Raw genomic sequence first — 25,000 nt, forward strand, 5'->3', positions numbered from 1 at the left:
CGATCAATTAGTGAGTCAGGCAATTAGTCAGTCAGTCAGTCAATCAGTCAATCAGTCAGTCTCTGTCTGTCCGTCTGTCCGTCTGTCGGTCTGTCTGTCTGACACATGACGGGACGCACGGGGCTTCTACTGTAAGTACCGCAGAGAAATGGTAGGAAATTTTCTTAGCATTCCTTGCATACTCTCACTAGGGTTCTTCGTCTTGCGGCCGGGGAAGGCGCCATAATCTGTTTCAGTGACATGTCGATGATATTTAATAAAAAATAAACCAGTAAGGGCCGATGGAATATGAGCCAAGCTCTAAAATGAAGTCACGATATTAATAGTGCTTTAAAAGTAAATAGTGCGTTCGAGTCATTCCCGATGCTTTCAAATGATGGCGGACTCCACCGACGCCAATAATCTGGAACAAAACAAGGTCATTATATATCGGATCACGTCTAAACACACGTGAAGAAAGACTTGGGCAGGAAAAAAAGTGAGCGGATAAAGTCGGCAATGCCGATATATCAAGTAATCCCGCAATGATGAACGAATTACACAACATGAACCTTCCTCTGCTTCTCCCCCTGAACCAAGTTCAGATCTACGAACTGAACTTAAAGATACCAAAGTGCCTACGAATGGATATTGAGCGCGGCGAGCAGACGTAAATGTCTTGTTTACCCAATGAAAGCCATCACAATAAACTCTGACCTTGCATCGAGATGCTTGTCCGGGCGTAAAGGAGAGTTTGATTAATCAATCTAAAACAGATCTTAAGGAATAAAAACCCAGATGATCTGGAATACTTGTCTGAGTATGTCGTTGGCAGTGGGAGCCACGTGCAGTATTATCATGCTCGGTAATTGAAGTTATTGTGTTGAAATTATCGCACAATTAGACAGCCGAGGGCAAAAACAAAAAAACAAAAAAAAGAAAAAGCGCGAGGAGTAACTTAGTACATGGAGCTAAGATAGATTGTCAGTGCTTTAGGTGACCATGCACGGCTATCAATTGCTTGGCCAATCGCTTGAGCCAATGGCTCGTACTCGCAACGAATCGTAAAATTCCGTAAGTAACGACCTCCGAAAGAAGTGAGCCCACCCCCATCCCCTGAAAATAGAGGAACTAAGGTTCAAAAGTATAAATATTTTTCCAATCAATAACCTGAATAACGTACGATAAACTGATGACGATTCAAGTAGGGAAGGTATAGCTTATTCCAGGAGGCGTCATGAAGCGCCCTGGTAAAACAAACCCCGCAAAATTTCCATCAAGTAACAAGAAGGTACTAGCAGGACCTTTTCTTCAAATTTAAATTACTAAAAGTGGCAACTTTGTATCATTTTAACAGGAACGCATGATAAGAACGTTTAACCATATTGAAATTAAAAACTTGACCAGAGCAGTTAAATATTTATAAAGCAGACTAACGTAGCAGTGCATCATGAACAGTAAAAATAGGTTAACGTATCTTACATCACGGTCTAAATATAAAGTGCCCACCCATGTGCCAGCAACATAAATTTGAACTGGAATGAAGAATTTCTAAACGATTTATAAGAACCCAGTGTTTTACGAATTACACCCACAGCCTTAGAGGAATACAGCCCAGTTCTCATAGAATTTCAAAAAAAACAAAGGGGAAAAAAAAAAAAAAAACCACCGGGAAGAGATACTTACAGTAGAAGTCAGATGCGTCCCTCATGGGGTAAGAGAGATTCTCGCCCATATCAACTTTTTTTTCTCGAAAAATCTCGCGCGTTTAGAGATGCGCCAAACTCGCGTTTTAGGTGCAGGGATCCCAACCAATTCTTACCTAACTTCTTAAAGATGCTACTTTTAGCCCTCCCCCAAATCTACACACGTGTATTTCACTTGTGGAAAACTATCGATTTGGAAAGTGCTTGGGTAAGAAATTCTCGCCCATATCAACTTTTTTTTCCTCTCATAAGTTCTCACGCGTTTAGAGAGGCGCAACGCTGGCGTTTTAGGCGCGGGGATCCAAACCAATGCTCACCTAACTTTTTAGAGATGCTAATTTTAGCCCTCCCCCAAATCTAAACACGAGCATTTTACTTGTGGAAGTGTATCGAATTGGACAGTGCTCGGGTGAGAGATTCTCGCCCGTACCAACTTTCTTTTCTCTAGTAAGTTCTCGCGCGTTTAGAGAGGCGACAACCTCATGGTTTTCGTGTCTGGATCTCAAACTATGCTTACTGCACTTTTTGAAGATGCTAGATTCGGTCCTTTCTCAAATCTACACACGTGTATTTCACTTGTCGAGGTCTATCGATTTGGACAGTGTTTGGATTAGAGATTCTCGCCCATTTATATCTTTTTTCACTCGCGTGTTTTCGCGCGTTTAGAGATGCACCACACTCGCCATTTCGGTGTCAGCATCTCAAACTATCCTTACTAGACTTTCTGAAGATGCCATGTTTGGCCCTTTCTCAAATTTACGCACTTGTATTTCACTTGTGGAAGTCTATCGATTTGAACAGTGTTTGGGGTGGAGATTCTCACCCATTTATATCTTTTTTCACTCGCGTGTTTTCGCGCGTTTACAGATGCGCCACACTCGCGATTTTGGTATCGGCATCTCAAACTACTCTTACTGGACTTTTTGAAGATGCCAGGTTTGGCCCTTTCTCAAATTTACGCACGTGTATTTCACTTGTGGAAGTCTGTCGATTTAGACAGTGTTTGGGGTGGAGATTCTCGCCCATTTATATCTTTTTTCATTCGCGTGTTTTCGCGAGTTTACATATGCGCCACACTCGCGATTTCGGTGTCGGCGTCTCAAACTATTCTTACTAGACTTTCTGAAGATGCTAGGTTTGGCCCTTTCTCAAATCTACGCACGTGTATTTCACTTGTGGAAGTCTGTCGATTTGGACAGTGTTTGGGTTGGAGTTCTCGCCCATATCAACTTTCTTTTCTCTCGTAAGTACTAGCCTGCGTTGCAGCCGGACTTGTCATAAAATCTGCGATATAGTCCGTCTGCGAAACGGCTCTCAAAGGCTTGTTCTGATATCCCGCATGGATACACGGATCTTTGCATCCATTTCTGATTGGCTAGTTTCTTACGCGCCTTGTGATTGGTCATATTCTTGCAAAATATATCACGCAATGTTAACAATGGAGTGACAGGCTTACACAACTCCTATTCACGTGTAATAGCCGCTTTGAAAGTTTTGCTCGAACTAGTACATCTTTAAGGATCTGCCCCTTTTGTATGGTACGATAGGGGGATCTTTGAGTATTTCGCTAAGCAATAATCCTGTGTTTTTAGGAGGACTTTTCACCAGAGTAGAGCCGTTAGAGGTCATAGGTCTGTGTGGTTTCCGTTGTTATCCGCGTGTAATTTGTAGAATTTGACACCTCTGTTTTTTGCTACGTGCTCTTTTTTTTTTGGCTCATTTGTACTGCAAGATATGTTTTAAGCTCTCTTAATATTAGCTATGGAGGGACAAAGTTTGAAATATTCCATGAACATGTTGGTTACTGGCATTTTGTATCATTACGCCGTACCCGGCTGTGTTTGATTAAATGTTGCAAGTTATGCTGCTTCTTATCACAGGTGTCATTTATCTTTGTCCGGGTTCGCCAGAGAATCTGGTCTGCCATAAGCGATCGCAACTGCGATATTACAACGAGAACACTGGAACCACGAGGCTTTTCAAACAGAGCATCTGCAGCGATCGGAAGGAACTGGAAAATCAAAGATTTACCGCCGCCCATCGGCAAATTTACAAAAATATTTTGACCTTCAAGAAATTCACAAAGCGAGTTTTCCTGTTTGGGTGGAAGATTATCGATTTCAAACTGCTCTCTCACGGCTTAGAACACTTTTTGGCAACCTTCCTCTGTAATTGCAGGCATCTTATTTCCAACTCAAGTTAGATTTGACGTTTAATAATGTACAAATTTACAAATGTACTTGGGAAACTCGCACAAAATTATTTTTAGCATTACGTGTAGTTGCGTGATCGCTTTCGCAAGAATTATCGAATCAAAAAGCGCGATCTAATCAAAAATGGATACACAAACTGCGGGATATCAGAACAAGCTTTTGGGAGCCGTTGTGCAGACGGACTATACCGGCGGTTTAGACTGTCTGCGACGCAGGCTAGTACGTACTTGCGGCTTCAGAAATGCGCCACAGTCGCGTTGCAGGTGCAGGGATCCCAACCAATGCTTACCTAACTTTTTAAAGATGCTCCTTTGAGCCCTCCCTCAAGTCTACACACGTGTATTTCACTTGTGGAAAACTATCGATTTGGACAGTGCTTGGGTAAGAAATTCTCGCCCATATCAACCTTTTTTTCTCTCGTAAGTTCTCGCGAGCTTAGAAATGCGCCACACTCGCGTTTTAGGTGCGGGAACCCCAACCAATGCTTACCTAACTTTTTAAAGATGCTGATTTTAGCCCTCCCCCTTGTGGAAGTCTGTCGAATTGGACAGTGCTTGGGTGAGAGATTCTCGCCCGTACCAACTTTCTTTTCTCTAGTAAGTTCTCGCGCGTTTAGAGATGCGCCAAACTCGCGGTTTTGGTGTCGGCATCTCAAACTATGCTTACTGCACTTTTTGAAGATGCTAGATTTGGCTCTTTCTCAAATCTACAAACGTGTATTTCACTTGTGGAAGTCTATCGATTGGGACAGTGTTTGGGGTCGAGATTCTCGCCCATTTATGTCTTTTTTCACTCCGGTGCTTTCGCGCGTTTAGAGATGCGCCACACTCGCAATTTCGGTGTCGGCATCTCAAACTATGCTTACTGGACTTCTTGAAGATGCTAGATTTGGCTCTTTCTCAAATTTACGCACGTGTATTTCACTTGTGGAAGTCTATAGATTTGGACAGTGTTTGGAATGGAGATTCTCGCCCATTTGCATCTTATTTTACTCGCGTGTTTTCGCGCGTTTAGAAATTCGCCACACTTGCGATTTCGGTATCGGCATCTCAAACTATTCTTACTGGACTTTCTGAAGATGCTAAGTTTGGCCCTTTCTCAACTCTACGCACGTGTATTTCACCTGTGGAAGTCTATCGATTTGGACAGTGTTTGGGTTGGAGACTCTCCCCCATGGATATCATTTTCTCATTCGCGTGTTTTCGCGCGTTTAGAGAGGCACCAAACTCGCGATTTTGGTGTCGGTATCTCAAACTATTCTTACTGGACTTTCTGACGATGCTAGGTTTGGCCCTTTCTCAAATCTACGCACGTGTATTTCTCTTGTGGAAGTCTATCATTTTAGACAGTGTTTGGGGTGGAGATTCTTGCCCATTTATATCTTTTTTGACTCGCGTGTTTTCGCGCGTTTACATATGCGCCACACTCGCATTTTCGCTGTCGGCATCTCAAACTATTCTTACTAGACTTTCTGAAGATGCTAGGTTTAACCCTTTGTCAAATTTACGCACGTGTATTTCACTCGTGGAAGTCTATCGATTTGGACAGTGTTTGGGTTGGAGTTCTCGCCCATATTAACTTTTTCCTTTCTCTCGTAGGTACTTGCGCCTTTAGAAATGCGCCACAGTCAAGTTTTAGGTGCAGGGATACCAACCAATGCTTACCTAACTTTTTAAAGATGCTACTTTTAGCCCTCCTCCAAATCTACACACGTGTATTTCACTCGTAGAAAACTATCGATTTGGACAGTGCTTGGGTAAGAAATTCTATTCCATATCAACTTTTTTTTCTCTCGTAAGTTCTCGCGCGTTTAGAGATGCGCCACAGTCGCGTTTGAGGTGCGGGAATCCCAACCAATGCTTATCTAACTTTTTAAAGATGCTGATTTAGCCCTTCTCCAAATCTACACACGAGCATTTTACTTGTGGAAGTCTATCGAATTGGACAGCGCTTGGGTGAGAGATTCTCGCCCGTATCAACTTTCTTTTTTCTAGTAAGTTCTCGCGCGTTTAGAGATGCGCCAAACTTGCGGTTTTGGTGTGGGGATCTCAAACTATGCTTACAGCACTTTTTGAGAATGCTTGATTCGGTCGTTTCTCAGATCTACACACGTGTATTTCACTTGTGGAAGTTTGTCGATTTGGACAGTGGGTTGGAGATTCTCACCCATTTAAATCGTTTTTCACTGGCGTGTTTTCGCGCGTTTAGAGATGCGCCACAGTCGCGTTTTAGGTGCGGGGATCCCAACAAATGCTTACCGAACTTTTTAAAGATGCTACTTTAAGCCCTCCCCCAAATCTACACGCGTGTATTTCACTTGTGGAAGTCTATCGATTTGGACAGTGTTTGGGTTGGAGATTCTAGCCCAAATCAACTTTCTTTTCTCTTTTACGTTCTCGCGCGTTTAGAGATGCGCCACACGCGTTTTAGGTGCGGGAATCCCAAGGAATTCTTTCCTAACCTTTTTAAGATGGTTCTTTTAGCTCTTTCCCAAATCTACACAGTGTGTTTCACTTGCGGAAGTCTATTGATTTGGACGGTACTTGGGTAGGAGATTCTCTCCTATATCAATTTTCTTTTCGTTAGTAAGTTCTTACGCGTTTAGAGATGGGCCACACTCGCAGTTTTAGTGTCGAGATCTTAAACTATGTTCACTGGACTTTTTAAAGATGCTAGATTTGGCCCTTTCTCAAATCTACACACGTGTAGTTTACTTGTGGAAGTGTGTCGCTTTGGACAATGACCGGGTTAAAGATTTCCAGTTACATCTTTTTCCCACTCGCGTGTTTTCGCGCGTTTAGCAATGCGGCAAACTCGCGTTTTTGGTGTGGGGATCCCAAACTATGCTTACGCGGCTCTTTAAAAATGCTAGTTTTGGCCCACCCCGAAAACTACACAAACGTATTTTACTTGTGGAAGTTTATCGATTTGGATAGTGCTTAGGTGAAATATTCTCGCCCATATCAACTTTCTTTAATCTCGTTAGTTCCCGCGAGTTTAGAAATGGGCCACACTCGCGTTTTAGGTGCGGGGATCCGAACCAAGACTTACCTAACCTTTTAAAGATGCTACTATTAGCCCTCCCCAAAATCTACACGCGTGTATTTCACTTGTGGAAGTCTATCGATCTGGACAGTGCTTAAAGTCGCCAACATCGGGCTACGCGCAGCGTAATTTTAATCATGGTTGGGTTGATTTCCAGGATTTTGGGCGATATTTTTGAGTCCCAGGGACTCTAAACTAATTCGAGAAGACTTTGGTTTTCAGTGAAATGGACAGAAGAAAAAACTTTTAACGCTTACTTATGAGCAGTCTGGCCGAAATATTAACTAAGTTAGTGACTATGACTAGAAAGTCGCCGAGACTGGGCTACGTGCAGCGTAATTTTGACCAACTTTGGAACAACTTAGAGGCCCAGGGACTCGGAAATATCACCCAAGTTCTTGGAAATCGACCCAAAGTTGGTCAAAATCACGCTGCGCGTAGCCCGGCCTCGGCGACTTTCTAGTCACTAAGTGGCTATATTTCGGCCAGACTGCTCATAACCAAGAGTTCAAAAATTTTTCCTCTGTCCAATTCACTGACACCCAGAGTATTCTCGAATAAGATGAGAGTCCCTGGGACTCAAAAATATCGCCCAAGTTTCTGGAAATCCACCTAAAGTTGGCCAAAGTCACGCTGCGGGTAGCCCGGTCTCGGCGTCTTTCTAGTCATTAAGTGGGTTACAGAGGGGTTATATTTCGGCCAGACTGCTCATAACCAAGAGTTCAAAAATTTTTCCTTTGTCCATTTCACTCAAAATCAAAGTCTTATCAAATTAGTTTAGAGTCCCTGGGACTCGGAAATATCGCCCAAGTTCCTGGAAATCGACCCAAAGTTGGTCAAAATCACGCTGCGCGTAGCCCAGTCTCGGAGACGTTCTAGTCACTAAGTGACTATATTTCGGCCATCCTCCTCATCACCAAGGGTTCAAACATTTTTCCTCTGTCCATTTCACTGAAAACCAAAGTCTTTTCGAATTAGTTTAGAGTCCCTGGGACTCGGAAATATCGCACAAGTTCCTGGAAATCGACCCAAAGTTGGTCAAAATCACGCTGCGCGTAGCCCAGTCTCGGAGACGTTCTAGTCACTAAGTGACTATATTTCGGCCATCCTCCTCATCACCAAGGGTTCAAACATTTTTCCTCTGTCCATTTCACTGAAAACCAAAGTCTTTTCGAATTAGTTTAGAGTCCCTGGGACTCGGAAATATCGCACAAGTTCCTGGAAATCGACCCAAAGTTGGTCAAAATCACGCTGCGCGTAGCCCAGTCTCGGAGACGTTCTAGTCACTAAGTGACTATATTTCGGCCATCCTCCTCATCACCAAGGGTTCAAACATTTTTCCTCTGTCCATTTCACTGAAAACCAAAGTCTTTTCGAATTAGTTTAGAGTCCCTGGGACTCGGAAATATCGCACAAGTTCCTGGAAATCGACCCAAAGTTGGTCAAAATCACGCTGCGCGTAGCCCAGTCTCGGAGACGTTCTAGTCACTAAGTGACTATATTTCGGCCATCCTCCTCATCACCAAGGGTTCAAACATTTTTCCTCTGTCCATTTCACTGAAAACCAAAGTCTTTTCGAATTAGTTTAGAGTCCCTGGGACTCGGAAATATCGCACAAGTTCCTGGAAATCGACCCAAAGTTGGTCAAAATCACGCTGTGCGTAGCCCGGTGTCGGCGACTTTCTAGTCACTAAGTGAGTTAATGAGGAGCTATAATTTGGCAAGACTTCTCATAACCAAGCGTTCAAACATTTTTCCTTTGTCCATTTCACTGAAAATCAAAGTCCTTTCAAATTAGATTAGAGTCCCTAGGACTCGGCAATATCGCTTAAAATCCTGGAAATAGACCCAAAGTTAGTTGAAATCACGCTGCGCGTAGCCCTATCTCAGAGACTTTGAGCACTGTCCAAATCGATAAACATCCACAAGTGAAATACACTTGTGTAGATTTTGGGGAGGGCTAATAGTAGCATCTTTAAAATGTTAGGTAAGCATTGGTTGGGATCCCCGTACCTAAAACGCGAGTGTGGCGTATCTCTCAACTCGCGAGAACATACGAGAGAAAAAAAAGTTGATATGGGCGAGAATCTCCAACCTAAACACTGTCCAAATCGATAGACTTCCACATGTAAAATACACGTGTGTAGATTTGAGAAAGGGCCAAATCTAGCATCTTCAAGAAGTCCAGTAAGCATAGTTTGAGATGCTGACACCGAAATCGCGAGCGTGACGCATCTATAAACGCGCAAAAACACGCGTGAAAAAAAAAAAAATAATAAATTGGCGATAATCTCCAACCCAAGCATGGTACAAAGCAACAGACTACCACAAGTGAAATACACCTGTGTAGATTTGAGAAAGGACCAAATCTAGCATCTTTGAAAAGTCAGTAAGCATAGTTTGAGATCCCGACACCAAAACTGCGAGTGTGGCGCATCTCTAAACGCGCGAGAACTTACTAGAGAAAAGAAAGCTGATATGGGCGAGGATCTTAAACTCAAGCACTGTCCAAATCGATAGACTTTCACAAGTTAAATACACGTATGTAAATTTGGGGGAGGGCTAAAAGTAGCATCTTGAAAAAGTTAGGTAAGCATTGGTTGGAATTCCTGCACCTAAAATGCGAGTGTGGCGCATTTCTAAACGCGAGAGAAGTTACGAGAGAATAGGAAGCTGTTATGGGCGAGAGCCTTCAACCTAAGCACTGTCCAAATCGATAGACTTCCACAAGTGATATAGGTTTGTGTAGATTTGGGGAGGGCCAAAACTAGCATTTGTAAAGAGCCCCTTAAGTATAGTTTGGGATCCCTGCACCAAAACCGCAAGTCTGCCGCATCCCTAGGCGCGCGAAAACACGCTAGTAAAAAAAAAAAGTGATATAAATGGGCGAGAATCTTTAACCCAGGCATATTCCAAAGCGACAGACTACCACAAGTAAAATACACGTGTGTAGATTTGAGAAAGGGCCAAGTCTAGCATCTTCAAAAAGTCCAGTAAGCATATTTCGAGATCACGACATTAAAATCGCGGGTGTGGCGCATCTCTAAACGCGTGAAAACACGCGAGAACAAAAAAATGGGCGAGAATTTCAATCCCAAGCATTGTCCAAAGCGACAGACTTCCACAAGTGAAATACACGTCTGTAGATTTGGGGGAGGGTCAAATCAAACATTTTTAAAGAACCACGGAAGCATACTTTGGGATCCCCACACCAAAAACGCAAGTTTGGCGCATCTCTAAACGCGCGAGAAGTTACGAGAGAAAAGAAGTTTGATATGGACGAGAATCTCTTACCCAAGCACTGTCCAAGTCGAAAGACACCCACAAATAAAAAATACACGTGTAAATTTAAGAGAGGGCCAAAACTAACATCTTTAAAAAGCCCAGTGAGCATAGTTTAAGATCCCGATACCAAAACTTCGAGTGTGCCGCATAGCTAAACGCGCGAGAAAAGACGCGGGAAAAGTAAATTGACATGCCCAAAAATATCCACCCAAGCACTGTTCAAATCGATAGACTTCCACAAGTTAAATACACGCTGGAGATTTAGAACAGGGCTAACATCTTTAAAACTAGCATCTTTAAAAAGCGAGGGAAGCAAAGTTTGGGATCCCCACATCTAAACCGCAAGTGTGCCGTCTCGCTTAACGTGCGAGAACACGCGGGAGAAAAGAAAATTGACACGGGAAAGAATCTCTTACCCGAGCACTGTCCAAATCGATAGACTTCCGCAAGTGAAATACACTTGTGTAGATTTGGAGGAGGGCCAAAACTAGCATTTTTGAAGAGCCCCTTAAGCATAGTTTGGGATCCCCACACGAAAAACGCGAGTGCACCGCATCGCTATACGCGCAAAAACACGCGAGTGAGAAAAATATATAAATGGGCGAGAATCTTTAACCCAAGTATTGTCCAAAGCGACAGACTTGAAGTGAAATACACGTGTGTAGATTTGGGGGAGGGCTAAAAGTAGCATCTTTAAAAAGTTAAGTAAGCGTAGGTTAAGATCCCCTAAAACGCGAGGGTGGTGTATCTCTAAACGCGCGAGAACTTACGAGAAAAAGAAAGTTGATAGGGGCGAGAGAATCTCTCACCCAAGCACTGTCCAAATCAATAGACTTCCAATAGTAAAATACATATGTGGAGATTTGGTGGAGGGCTAAAAGTAGCAACTTTAAAAAGTTAGGTAACCATTGGTTGGGATCCCCGCACCTAAAACGCGAGTGTGGCACATTTCTAAACGCGCGAAAACTTACGAGAGAAAAGAAAGTTGATATGGGCGAGAATCTCCAACCCAAACACTGTGCAAATCGATAGTTTTCTACAAGTGAAATACACGTGTGTAGATTTGGGGGAGGACTAAAAGTTGCATGTTTAAAAAGTTAGGTAAGCATTGGTTGGGATCCATGCACCTAACACGTGAGTGTGGCGCATCTCTAAAGGAGCGAGAATATACTAGAGAAAAGAAAGTTGATATGGGCGAGAATTTCTCACCCAGTCAGTCAGTCAGCTACTCGATAATTTCTAACAAACAGAGAATTTATGACTAATGTCTAATGTAACCAGACCTGATTCCGGATGGTTTCCGTAGTGCAGTGGTTATCACGTTCGGCTCAGGCCCAGTTAACAAGTTAGTAAGGTAATCTTAAGACTAGGATTACCTTAGCAAGAAGGTCAAAGATACACGAGGAAGTTTGTCATTATTTTCTATCTTGAACTTTAATTTCACTTTTACTTTTCTCATGAGACATTTCCAATACTGTCTATTCTGTCAATGTGATGGCTCCTGCCCCTCCAATATACTGAAAGATGCCAGTAAAACATTCGGAGGCGTTTTAGAGCGGTTTTCAATTGAGTGTCGTAAAACCAAAACCAAACCAATTACTTACCAATTAGACTACTCAGCCAATCTCAAACCGTAGTAAAACCAAAACCAAAACCAAAGTAATTATCTAATTACTTTCGACGCTCAAATGAAAACCGCTCTATTTGAGGTAAACAAATAAACATCAATGCAGAAACATCCAGGCATACGCTGTTAAAGAAATATCAAATGTTATAGCTGTAATGTTCCAGGTGCTTGCGCAAATTGGAAGGTAGATCGCAGGAGAATTGAGGTCAAATGAATAACAACGAAACTAATGAGGTATGTCTCAAGTTGGGTTATTTAAGATTGTTACTGAAGTGAAGGCTTGATAGTAAGCCTTGAAATTGGAATATTTAAGAAAAAGGAAAATAAACTCACAACTCCTACTAATGACAAAATTGTGAAAAGATCTTTACAAGTTGGCCACCACCTGCATCGTTTTATTCTTAGCAGTGGGCTGCAGCGTTCCCGGATGGGCTTGAACCATCAACCTTTTGGTTAACAGCCGAACGTGTACGCACTAGCCGATTGCGCCACGGAGACCTCTATGAGATCGCTGAGAATTTTAAACATAAAGAATCAGACATTTATCTTTCTGTGATATAAAAAATAATACTTTAAAATCTAAATTTTAATTCGGTTTCCTATTCGTGATGAGATCAATGCTATTTTATTTTAACAAATATTGGCCAACTGATCATAAAAAATCTAGACGAAACAACGGAGAAATTATTTCTAGTCCAAAAAAGTTATAACTCTCCCTGGCGGAGAATTTCCGGCGTGAGAGGCATGGATACTCACCGCTATACTGCCAAGGATTTGGAATGACCCTGGATGTTTCTTGAAAAAAAATAAGTTTGCTGGTTTTGAAAGTAACTCTGCTCTTAACAGATCCTTTCTTGAGGAAAGATAACATTACATAAAGGATGGGAGCGAAAGAAAGAGTCATGGAGCTCTAATAAATTTGTTAATGGAAACGTAGACTTTATAGCCTTACTTTCTGTGTCCTAGGCGAGTTGATATTTTCAATAAGCGAACCATCCTCATCAGGAAGTTTTTATGCAGTTCGCGACAAATATCCAGTCTCTGAATGTAACACTATTTTTTGCCGGTATCCAGGCACTAATGCTCGGGTACCAAGTGTGAAGAAGACCTTGAAATGCGATGGGCTGTCTAAGTTATCGAAAAACGGTAGAGAAAAGTCTTGAAACTAGAAACGTTTTGATGATGAAAGAGTGATACATAAAAAGAATTTCAATTTGAGCATTATATAGTCTATCCTTGTACTTGAAGTTTTAATCCCTCGTAGGAAAAAAGATGAAGGCTGTAAATTTTACTACAATATCACGCCAGCTAAACACAACCCATTCGGCACACGTAGATCCATATTTTTGCGGTAGTTGTCCCTGTACTAACAGCATTAAGTATACTAGATTTCAAGATGTTAGAGAACTTATGGACGTTTTTATGAGCGTTGTAAAGGTTTGCATGGGCTTAGAGTTATGCGAACATGTTCAAGTCGCCATCATTTTTTTACATTGTGTAGAAAACAAAGTTGGCATAAAACAATAGAGAATAAAAGGACAAAAGAACCAAAAAAATAATAGAAACGGTAGGTTTCTGAGGCAGTTTTTTTATTGTGACGTGTCCCGTGCCTTCTACAACAAGAAAGGGCCTTTTTTCTTACGGAGGACTGATGACGAATTGATAATTATCTTACTTTGGTATAACTGAAGAAGTTAGTTTTTGATTTGCTTTGTTTTTAGTTTCTTTTTTGTTTTATTGTATTTCAACCAAGATAACGAAGATACTTTTTTGCATTTTTACAAAAATTAACCAAACCATGTCAAAAATCTTTAAAAAATAAGATCCTTAATTCTCCCCGGCGAGGAATCGAACCTCGGTTTCCCGCGAGAGAGACGGGGATGCTCTCCATTATACTACCGAGGATTTGGAATAACTAAGAATGGACAAGATGACCTGTTGAACCGGAGACGTTCAGAAGGAAAATGGAGGTTTCCTGGTTTTGAAACTATTTCTGCCCGGAAGAGTTCCTTTCTTGGTATAAAAATATGTAACATTACGTAAGGATGGGAGCGAGAGAAAGAATCATCGAGCTTTAATCAGTTTGTTAATGGAGAAATGGGCTATGACCTTACTTTCTGTGACCCAGGTAAATTGATATTTTCACTGACTGACCTATCCATCCCAAGAATTTATTGGAGTTCTTCTCTTATCAATGAAGTTAACATTGGATAAAGGATGGGAGTGAGAGAAACAGCCATGCGTTAAAAGGTAGGTCAATAAGAAAGACCGGCTATGGATGTACTTTCTATACCCTAAGCGAATTGACATTTTCACTTACCCATCCTCCCCAAGAAGTTATTACGCAGATCTGTGACGACGAGGTTTGCCGAAGGTAGAGGCTAAAATTTAAAAAATAACCTGAATAAAACAGGTGATGGTTTTCTAGGTCTTGAAACTAGAAATGTTTCTAATGTTGAAAGAGGGATATATAAGAGCAAAAATTTAGGACATTATGGTAGCCAATCCTTGTACTTTTAATCTTCTCAGGGAAAAAAGATGGAGGCTTTACATTTTACCACATTGCCGATGCAAACCTATCACAGCCCATTAGGCATAAGGGAAGCCACATTTTTGCAATATTTGTCCATGTCCTAACGAAATTACGTTACTAGATCTTATAATGTTAGAACTTTCTGGAAAGTGATGATCTACCATCTCTCATTTGCATTATCTTATCCACCACCTCAACTCATAACTTGCTTACGCAATCACGGGTTAAAAAGGAAAGTGAATTAACAGCTTCTACTAATGATATTGATATTTACAAATATGACAGATGTTGGTAAAATTAATAATTAAAACAAGATATCAAATTTGAAAAGAAGGTTTAATTCAAAGGCACCGATGGGATTTGAACCCATGACCTCCTGTTTACTAGACAGGCGCTCTAACCAACTGAGCTACGGCGCCCTCCTTGCGTACACAGGATAATTCTCTTCTTTTCACAGGGAATGACAGTGTGTTTCACCTAAGTATTATAGGAGACTGCAAGATAATTCTCCTTAGAGTACCTCGCAAACTTGATTAATACACATTACCAATGGGAGAATTCATCAATTCGAGAAAGGCTTTCAGGACACTTATCCAGAGTGCCTAAGACTTCTATTGATCGGGCCAGTTCCACACAATTATCTTAATTCAGGAAAAGAGGTTGTTCATTTTATTAAAATTCCCAGAAGTCAGGTTTCGCAACCTTTTAGCCTTTCCTTTTTTTAAATTTGTTTTCTTTCTTTTACAAAAAAATGAACCCAAATGAAGCCTGCCCGGGTAGTATTTGTTATCCCAAGTATTCCTAAGTTCATTTACTGGGGCCAAACTTGGCCTACCCTCACCTTGGGAAGGTCAAATAGTTAACAATTATTCGCCAAAGTCGAAGCGAACATTGCTGAATATTCACCGAGACGAAGTCGGGGTGAATATTCACCAATTTTCACTGAGCCTGACGCGAATAATTGTTTTAGTATAATTTTTCAGACTACAAAATAACTGACTAAAACATAAAAACACAGACGCAATTGTTCGTGTGCATACGCATGCGCGTATGCAGTCGTAGTTTTAATAATAAGCTTACATATACATCGATTGTCAACCAGTTTACTCATTGAGTTCGGCAGTAAAACAAACGAGCGAAACACCACGAAAAATAAATTCGTCCGGTATCTTTGTTTTATCGTTGTTGACTTCATTCACAGTTGTCATCATCGCCTAAAAATGAGTAGCTTCAGTTTGAAGAAAAATACACACGTCACGCAGGGGTGAGGTAGATGCTGCAAAAGTTTGCTCATGTGTCAGAAAGGTTGGCTTATAACTGTCAACATTACATGTTACTGCGTCAATAAACAGTTTTCAGCTGTCAGTAGGAGGACTGTAAAAAAGACATTTGTGAAAGTTTACTGACAATACCATTATTTTTAGTTAAAGAAGCTTCGCTTATTGCTTATGGCATTTTTTCGTCTTTAAAAATGTGTTTTTGTTTGTTCGTTTATTCGTCTGTTTCTTTGTTTCTTTGTTTGTTTGGCGTAAGACCGCTCGAGAACTTCATCCAACTGCTCAGGAAGAATCATCTCCAGGTATCTCTCAAGGCTATTTTCGTCACACCACTTCTCGAAACCCCTCATTCAGTTATTTGTGCTCTTTCGCGTATTTAAGTTTTCTGCCGCTTCTTTTAATTCCGTAACTTCTTCAGTGGTCACCGTCTTAAATCTCGACGCCATCTTGGCACAGATCGAGATACAAGAGATGTTGCCATAGCAGTTTTGTAATTTCACATGTGAAATTATGAATTAACGCTGAAATTTCGCGCCAAAATTAAGGAGTAATTTGTCACCCATGATATAATAATAATAATAATAATAATAATAGTAATAATAATAATAACAATAATAATAATAATAATAATGGCACTTTTATAGCGCATATTAACATGTGGATATGAACACATGCGCTTTACAAAATCATTTATAAAACTATTCACGAATAAAAAAAAAAAAATAAATAAAAATCACAATTCCAAATTCTACTCATATTTAGATCGAAATAAAAAGTAAAATGCATCACAATCCATGATGAAATAAATTAGAGGAACAAAAGAATAAAATAAATAACCTAGAAGATAGTCTTCACATATCATAATTATGAACATTGTCGCAATATCATAAAATATGTAATTAATGATAAGCCTCTTTCAACAAATATGGTTTCAAAAGAGATTCAAAAGATATAAAATTCTCTGTTCTTCTAATATTTAGTGGTAGTTTATTCCATAATGAGGGTGCAGCTGCTGCAAAAAGATGTATCAACTGACGACTTTCTGCATCTTGATTGTTGAAGGAGCAAATCTCTGCTTGATCGTAAACTGTACTTGGTCGAAACTCCTACCTGGTCGAAACTCCTGCAAAATTAACTGCATTCTTCTACTTGTCCATTTCCACGATACACATAATGTGATAAAAATGCAAAGCTATTGGATGACCTACTTGGTAGCATGCAGCTAATTGCCTAACATGGTTTCCGTAGTGTAGTGGTTATCACTTCCGCCTAACACGCGGAAGGTCGCCGATTCAAGCCCGGCCGGAAACAAACTTTGTTATATATTTTTTTTCTGTTTTCACTAACTTCTTTATTTTCTCACAACTATGACAGGCGGAGATACTCACCATTATACTACGGAGGATTTAGATTAAAAAAAAAAAGTCGACAACATGCCATGTTGAGACAAAAGTATATATGGAGGTTTGCTGGTTTTGAAACTAACTTTGCTCTTAAGAGTTCCGTCCTTATTAAGAGAAAGGTTACAGTACATAAAGGATGGGAGCAAAAGAAAGAGTCATGGTGTTTTAATCAGTGTGTTAATGGCGAGATGGGCTATGGTCTTACTTTCTGTATCCCAAGCGAGTTAATATTTTTCTGAGTGACGCAACCTCCCAAAGAAGTTATTACGCAGTCCGTGACGACCAGCTTTGCCGAATTTAGGCTAAAATACTGTAAAAGTATCCTGCATAAAACAGGTAATGCTTTGTCTAAGTTATCGAAAACAAAAAAGGATTCAGAGAAGTCTAAACGAGAAACGTTTCTGATGATGAAAATTATTATGAATTATCTTACAATATCCTATTATACTCAGGTTTAACACATTATCTTTGGCTAGGAAAAAGAGGTGTACTGTCTTGTATCCTCAAGAGGGCTCCGTATACTCAAGGGGGGCTCTGTAGTTCACTTGCTTAGAGCGCCTGTCTAGTAAACAGGAGGTCAGGGGTTCAAATCCCATCGGTGCCTCTTCTTTTCAACCCTGATATCTGGTTTTAGTTGCCAATTTTACCAACATTTAATTTGTTTTATTTTTAAATGCAAGAGGCTTATATTTGCTTTTAGTACTTCACAATTTTCTTTTATGTTTGAATTATAACGAGTTTCCGTTAACTCTCATCATACCGGGCATGCATTCACACTGTCACGGCCTATCCGTAGTTCCAAGAGTACTAAAACTACGAGGACGAAGCTCGGCTCCTGCCCGGCAAACTGGAAAACGGTTTGTTATTGTTTTCCTTTTTTCGTTTCTTTTTTTCTGTTTTTTTTTTTTTTTTTTTCGTTTTCCGTCAGTCAGTCGTCTCCATATCGGGCATGCATTCACACTGGTTCCACGGTCCATCCGTAGCTCCAAGAGTACTAAAACTACGAGGTTGAAGCTCGGCTCTTGCCCGATAAACTGGAAAACGCGTACGGTTTGTCATTCTTTTCCCCCATTTCTTCTCTTTTTCATTTTTTAGTTTCCGTCAGTCAGTCAGGCAAAATTTTAGCGACATCCGAATGCTGTTCATCTGTGAGTAGAATAAGCTTCAGTGGTTTCCGTAGTGTAGTGGTTATCACGTCCGCCTGACACGCGGAAGGTCGCCGGTTCAAACCCGGCCGGAAACAGGCTGGTCAGCCATTTCCTTTTTTTTCCTTCCACTTCCTTAGTTCTTTACCATTGTCCTGTGTTATTTTTCTTATTAACTGGCATTCCCATCGTCAGAGCCGCCCCTTGTTTAATCACAACAGCTAAAGACCTTCAGGAAGTTTAAAAAAGGCCTCTCGGTGAACATATCCATGAAGTCTCCGTAACGAAGCATGTGTGTGCATGCCCTTCCAGTCAGAATCTCACTTTTGCTTTAAATTTCCTATAATGAAATTTGTTAATGTCGGAAAGGAAACATTGACCATCCAAATCATGCTTCGCCAGAGCAACCTTTTCCTTGCGGCCAGAGTCCTGCTGGCTTAGGTGGTTATTCGTAATAGCCATATGTCATAATAATTTCAATACACTACTGAAGAATTGCTGTATTACTTGGGACAACAGTTAACATAAAACAGTTAAACCCGACACATAAAACAGTCAAACCAGACTGATATGATCGAGGTCTGATATGGTACGTTGGGGTCTGATATGGTTGGTCGGGGTCTCATATTGTATGTTGGGGTCTGATATGGGGGCGTGATATGGTAGGCCACGTTCCAACTCTAATAGGTGGGAAAGGGGGCTCTAGGAAAGGGGAATATTATTATCGGGATTGAATACGCGATAGCTTTCCATTCACGGGAGTAATCAGTGTTGGAAGGGGCCGTGAACCATTTTGTTTTGGCTATTGTAGGGCCATTACTCGGCTTTAGCGTTCCACCCAACTTCACATAGTCTTACGCTATTGGGAGAGTATATTACCAGATAATGTGCTTACAACTAAGGAGGTATGATCCAGTCTATGGTTTATCGAAACTCGATAAAAGCGTGCAAATGAGAAACGTTTCAGAAGAAGAATTCATCAGATCTATAACGCTAAGTCAAACAAGATTAAAATTCAGTTAAAACAAAGGTGGCAATTTGAGATCGTCTACGTTACACATATTTATCTTCTTGTGTGTATTCATAAAAGTAAGAAAGAAAATTTTGATGATAAAACGGAGCGTCCCTGGGTGGGCTTGAACCACCCACCTTTCGGTTAACAGCCGAACGCGTTAACCGATTGCACCACGGAGACCTCTCTGAAAGTTTTTGTAGAAAACATGTGTGAGGAATTTTGCTTTCTCGGAAGTTGAAAAAAAGACACGGAAATTCCATCAAAGTTCACCTAATGTTGATGTGACTGTACTGCTGATGTGACTGTACGCAGTGGGGTTGGTTAGTCACTGTTTTGGCAACAAGACAACACATACAAGGTGGGAACCATCGGCTAACCAGAGGGATACTCGATTCTGGGCTATATCGAATAAGGCTTTTTAAGCTGCGGCCACTTGGTCTAGTGTCATGATTCTCGCTTAGGGTGCGAGGCAAGAGGTCCCGGATTCAACTCTCGGACAGGCCTTGCGGGAACTTTGTTTCTAAACTAATTCCGCTGCAAAACTTATTAGTGAAGAAGGTGGATATTGTATGAGTTCCGTTAATCTGAACGGAATTGAATTAACCTTTTACATGTATCTTAAAAAGGTCGAAAGGTAGGTTCACCGTTTAGAAGGGACCTTTTCGGCCATACAACAGGCATTTTGAATTCTATTGTTTCAAATAGCTATTATGGGATGCTCTGGTGGAAAATTAGTAAGTATATGCCCCCTAAGCATCCCACAATAGCTATTTGAAACAATAAAATTCAAAATGGCCGCCGCATCGCCGAAAAGGTCCATTAGAGTCATCTCCGCCATGAGAAAAGGTTTCAGAATCCCACACGCACAATCCCAAACAGAAATTGAGAGTACTGAAGGGATTACAGATCATTGCAATAAACAGGAAAATATTTGCAAAAAAACTCAGTCTCCAGCAGGTCAAAAGCACGAGTTCACTTTTTAAAAAACCCTGAAATGAGGGAAATCTGAGGTTACCAAACTTGAGGCTATCAAAAATGTAATATACCCTTCACACCCAAATAAACTCTTCATCAGGATTATGAAGTTATTGTCCTCAATTGATAGCAAAGAAAAGGCCAAGTTCTATTCGACGAGCTCTTCTAAATAAAGGCATTATCGACAACGGTTCGGCGGGTTCTGGCGGGTAATTGCAGAAAAAGCTTTCTTTTTGTCGAAAACGTATTCAAAGAAATATACTTCGTGGGTCATGCCAAAAAAGAATGAGTCCTATATCACCTATGAATTGTTCAACGAAATTTACTTTTGTTGCAGTTGATGTACTATACTTGAAGTACTTAACTTTCAAACCACTAAAGTGCATCAAGCGAAGAAAGGAATTTTGGTTCAAGAACAGGTGAGTGTGACTCGGTCGGCACCTATGACATTCACCCGTAAAGTATGTCTTCATTTAACCCTCACCGAGCCAGTAGCTATAGAAGGGAAGGATGTTTCCTGAACTGATACCTAGGACTGTGGCACTTGATGTATAATCATCCACTTCCAAACAGATCGTTCAATTGACACGAACTCCAATAATATAATGGTCACTTCACAGTGGCTCGTACCTTGTGCCCACTGACGTCTCCAGACCTTTCAAAACTGACATGATGGTTTCAAACTCAAAAGATTCTAGTTCTCGCTACGCTTATGGTTTGATACAAATTAATACTGTATGAAGAAAGCGTGTGTTGTGTCTCTTCTTAACCATTAAAGGCAAGCCTGTTTGTATTTTCAAGCAGTACCTGTGCCTTCAAACTGGTGGACAATTCAAAGGGATTAATACTTTATGGGAAGCCTCCATAAATTTTCCACACAAAAAGACAAAACAGCAATTTATAGAGTTATCAAAACAATGAATTCGTCTACATTCTATAAGTTTTTGTCGCTCATAGCTTTGGTGACGCTAAGGAAATGCTGTGCAGTTAAAGGAGTAAATCCAATGGGCGACCTGGCGGTTAATGACCTTCCAAAGTCGTTTCCGAATCCGTCCGTACAGTTAAATGGAGAGTTCAATGCGACCTTTGCAAAAGATATCATTTCAGCGAGTGTAGAAGAGGAATTAAAGGCTGAGTTAGAAGAGGACCCATTTAAGCAGTGGGAATACAAATCCAAGTGGCGTCAAATGAGCGACTTGAAGCTAAACGGTGAGTTAATGTCGAAAGCCATTCAACCGGGCGATGAAGGCAGGTTAAAGAAGGTTCTTATAAAAGCATTGGAAGGCCAACAAATCAATTTACTGGTCATTGGAGGTTCGAATAGCGCTGGAGGAAAGTTAGGAGTGGACGAAAAAAGTTTGGACGGGTTGTACTTCAAAGTGTTCTCAAACTGGTGGAACAATACTTTTGGTAAAGTCACGAAGGCGTTTGTAAAAGAATACCAAGTGACGATCGGGGGAACAGGAAGCTATTTCTTCGCCTTTTGCTACAGAACGTTTATACCAAAAGACAAAAAGATCGATATAGTCTTGATCGAAACATCTATTAATTATAACTTGAGAGGAAAGGCCGAAGCCTATGAACAATTAACTCGTCAAGTACTCGAGTATCCGTCAGCGCCCGCGGTGCTATACATTAATCTGGTCAGCGGTCTAGGTTTAGATTCGGAGACTAACCATGTTATCAATCCATCATGTATTAACTTGGAAAATTTTGGACAAGCCGAGCTAACACGCCATTATGATATAACGTCCTTCAGTTTGAAGGAAGTACTCTGTCGCAAGGAAAACGATCAATGGAGGGCAGTCATCACCGATGAGGCCGCATCAGATGGTCGCCATATTGGCATTAAAGCGCATGCGATGGTCGCCATGATGATGATAGAGTACATACGCGGCGTGCTCAAGGAGGCTGTAGAAAAAGCCAAAAACACGTTTGGTGATAGTAAGGTGTACAGTGTAATTGATTATTCCCCTATACCAGAACCTTTCTTCCTTCGACGCGAAACCGAAGCTCTGAAGCAACCGTTGTGTTGGACTGGAGTTACTCCGGACATTTTCCAAGACCTCCATCGCCCGAATCTTCAAATTAAAATCGAGGAAAACGAAGGATTCTCACCATCTGGAAGTTTTCGCGATCAAAATGCGTCTGATAAAGGTAAAAATTCAAACTTACGCACAGACGCGCAAGGGGGATGGGGTACGTGGCAGATATACAGCAGTTTAAAACTGCGCATTTACGTTTCCCCGATTAACTCTTCTCCCAACACACGCTCCGTGATTCTATTAACCAGGACTTCCGGTAGCGGCGGAAAGGCCAAGGTATGGCTGGATAACAATGACAAAGAAGCTATTTACATTAATACAAAATCCATGTATGGACAGAATCGGTTGGATAGTATTCAAACAAGAGTGGAGCCAGGCTTCCATACAATCATGGTAAGAACTGTTTGCGAGGGAAATTTCCTTGTCAGTGGAGTCCTGGTAGGACCACCAGACTTTGAAAGAAGAAAAGTGTTGTAATTCACCCTTCCATAGAGCATATCGCGCACGAAACAATCTACAAAATAAATGGGGATCTCTTGTAAAATTTGATTCGCGGAATTCGCTCTGGTAATATTTAACAAATAAAGAAGCCTCGACTGTGCTCTGTTCTGTTGTAAAGCACGCAGGAAGCGGTAGAGCACGAAAGAAGTGTAGGGGAAAACACGAGACGAAGTCTTTATTTGTTTTATGATAAAGAATCCGATAATTTCCCCGCGCATTCGGCTGAATTTTCAAATCAAACTTTATTTTCCAAACGAGTAAAAGTGGCGTCAGCCGTGCACTGTTCTCTGATAAAGCACGCTAAAATAAGCCAATCACGATCCTCGTTAGAATTGTTCAAATAATTTGATTGGCTGACGAAGCGACAGCTGTCAATCACAAACTGAACTTCAGCTAAGCTTTCAGTTTCGGGTGGTTTCGAGCGGCTTTCGAGAGAAGAACGATGCCTTCAAAGTTCGCTTTTTAGTTAATTTTCAAATAAGAATCTAAAGGCAAGCAAAGGTTTGTAGTCCATAGGAATCCGGCCGTATTGTGGCTCATGAAAACGTGCACTTTTCCAATGGAAATTACGGAACCAGGAGCTCAAAGCTTGCAGATGAAAATGCGAAATGCTGAGTTGAATTTGAAAGGAGCTACAGTTATTTAAGCTAACGACTTGCAGCAAGATTGCCCGAACTAGCGTAAAAGTTAGACAGACTAAACTGCTCCTACTGGTTCTACTCCGACCACAGAGGAGAATATCTAGAGCAAGCTTTGAGCTGACCGCACGTCGGTTCACTTCGCTGAGAAGACCAGAGAACGAGCGAGCGTTACTACACTGCATGTAAGTGTTGTTTTGAGCAATTGAGCATTTTACGAAAATAAAGCTTCTCATGATAAGCAGAGACAGCTAAATAGTTGTTTTCTGTCGTTGTTTTACTTCTTAAGTATAATTTCCGCCTTCGTAACAAATGTAATGTCTTTTATCGAAGTACTGGTTAGTTTGAGGATTTGTTTATTTCGCTACGTGTTTTGTGGGCGGGAACCTAGCAAAACTTGTCATTTTAGTACAGTTTTCACACTGCTGTTGCTAACAATGGTCTCCGTGAGCCATAGTTACTGTAGACATAGAGCTCGTTTCCATTGCGTTTGTCTGAATCACGGGGGATGTTTAATTTGGGCCAAATTTGTCAAAATTCCGAAGCAAAAATTTGAAAGCCAGCTTACTGTCATCAACCCGTGCTCTGTTCTCTGATAAAGCACGCTGTTTCAACCAATCAGAGTCCGCATTAAATGGAAACTTTGTTATAAAATATAATATAATTATTACAAAGGTTTTTGGTTCAATTGTTGTTTTCTATCTTAGTCTAAATTATTATCTATAGGTTTCCTTCGATTTTAAGTTGAAGTACAGTTTTGAGCTTGCGTATTACATCCATTAACGTGGTCTAAATTCAGTAGTTCGATTCTGCGTTTCATCATTTTTGCATTCTGATCTGTTCCCCTGCGAAGACCTTGAGAAAAAAAATTACTTCCATTACAGTATAATGACATGACTTTTTCCGGGAATGTTGTTTAGTTGCGCCCTTGTAGTGTCATTTGCGAAGTGCTCAGTCCGTAACTAACTAAGTGTTATTCCCTTATCAGCTGGAGTATCACCGTCATATTGCGCGACGTAGTCTTCGTTGTTTTTCGTCGTTGGGCCCACGTGCCCGCGATCCATGCCGCTAGCCATGTTGACCATGAAAAAAATAGTTGCAGGGTTTTCTATTTCTATGCATGCATGTGATCCTGTTCCTATAGTTGTGGTGCTTCGCTTGACGGCCCTTCGGGCTGCGGAGCTCCGCCTTCAAGCTAAACAAGAAAAATAAATACAGGTTCCAACAGCATCCGAATCTGTGACTTTATGCTAGGCAATTTCAGGTTCTTGAAGAAACACCAGTAACTCCCAATTTCTTGATAAGAAAACAAAAACAGTTGATTAAAGCTCCCACATGCACTATCATAGGCTAAGACGATTTCCACAGTTTTCTGCTTGTTGCTGACCGTTTCGGGTTTTAACGTGTGGAAACGCAGTCAGATTTTAAAGATTCCAGACTTGAAGAAAACCACTCATTTAATGACCAAACTAAATGGAAAGTGTTTTTGTGAGTATGCACTCTTTTGGAATCGTAATCACTATCTCTAGGTGAGTTTTCGCAATTCGATCCAGTTTAATAAGCCACTTTTGTTAGTGCGTGCACGTTTTGCGCATTACGTAAGGCATGGATTA

At 41.0% G+C, this 25,000-nt stretch overlaps 1 protein-coding gene and 3 non-coding genes across 4 annotated transcripts; 3 read left to right on the forward strand and 1 right to left on the reverse strand.

Moving 5' to 3' along the window:
- Positions 1-14,733: 14,733 nt before the first annotated feature.
- Trnat-agu (transfer RNA threonine (anticodon AGU)) lies at positions 14,734-14,807 on the reverse strand. Its single transcript has one exon. It is a non-coding gene; the product is annotated as a tRNA-Thr (tRNA).
- A 2,096-nt stretch (positions 14,808-16,903) lies between these two features.
- Positions 16,904-16,976, forward strand: Trnav-aac (transfer RNA valine (anticodon AAC)). The gene has a single exon. It is a non-coding gene; the product is annotated as a tRNA-Val (tRNA).
- A 1,262-nt stretch (positions 16,977-18,238) lies between these two features.
- On the forward strand, positions 18,239-18,311 carry Trnav-gac (transfer RNA valine (anticodon GAC)). The gene has a single exon. It is a non-coding gene; the product is annotated as a tRNA-Val (tRNA).
- Positions 18,312-21,054: 2,743 nt separating this feature from the next.
- LOC145497589 (uncharacterized) lies at positions 21,055-23,576 on the forward strand. The gene has a single exon (XM_081477408.1). The coding sequence runs from the start codon at positions 21,055-21,057 to the stop codon at positions 22,723-22,725; it is 1,671 nt and encodes a 556-aa protein (XP_081333534.1). The 3' UTR covers positions 22,726-23,576.
- The last annotated feature ends 1,424 nt before the right edge of the window (positions 23,577-25,000 follow it).

The sequence above is a fragment of the Orbicella franksi genome, chromosome 9 (assembly GCF_964199315.1).
Source record: "Orbicella franksi chromosome 9, jaOrbFran1.1, whole genome shotgun sequence".
In the NCBI taxonomy this organism is placed as follows: Eukaryota; Metazoa; Cnidaria; class Anthozoa; order Scleractinia; family Merulinidae; genus Orbicella; species Orbicella franksi.

What these genes read in the sequence shown, in the direction of transcription:
- LOC145497589 (XM_081477408.1), top strand. Translation starts at nt 21,055, where the DNA reads ATGGGAAGCCTCCATAAATTTTCCACACAAAAAGACAAAACAGCAATT.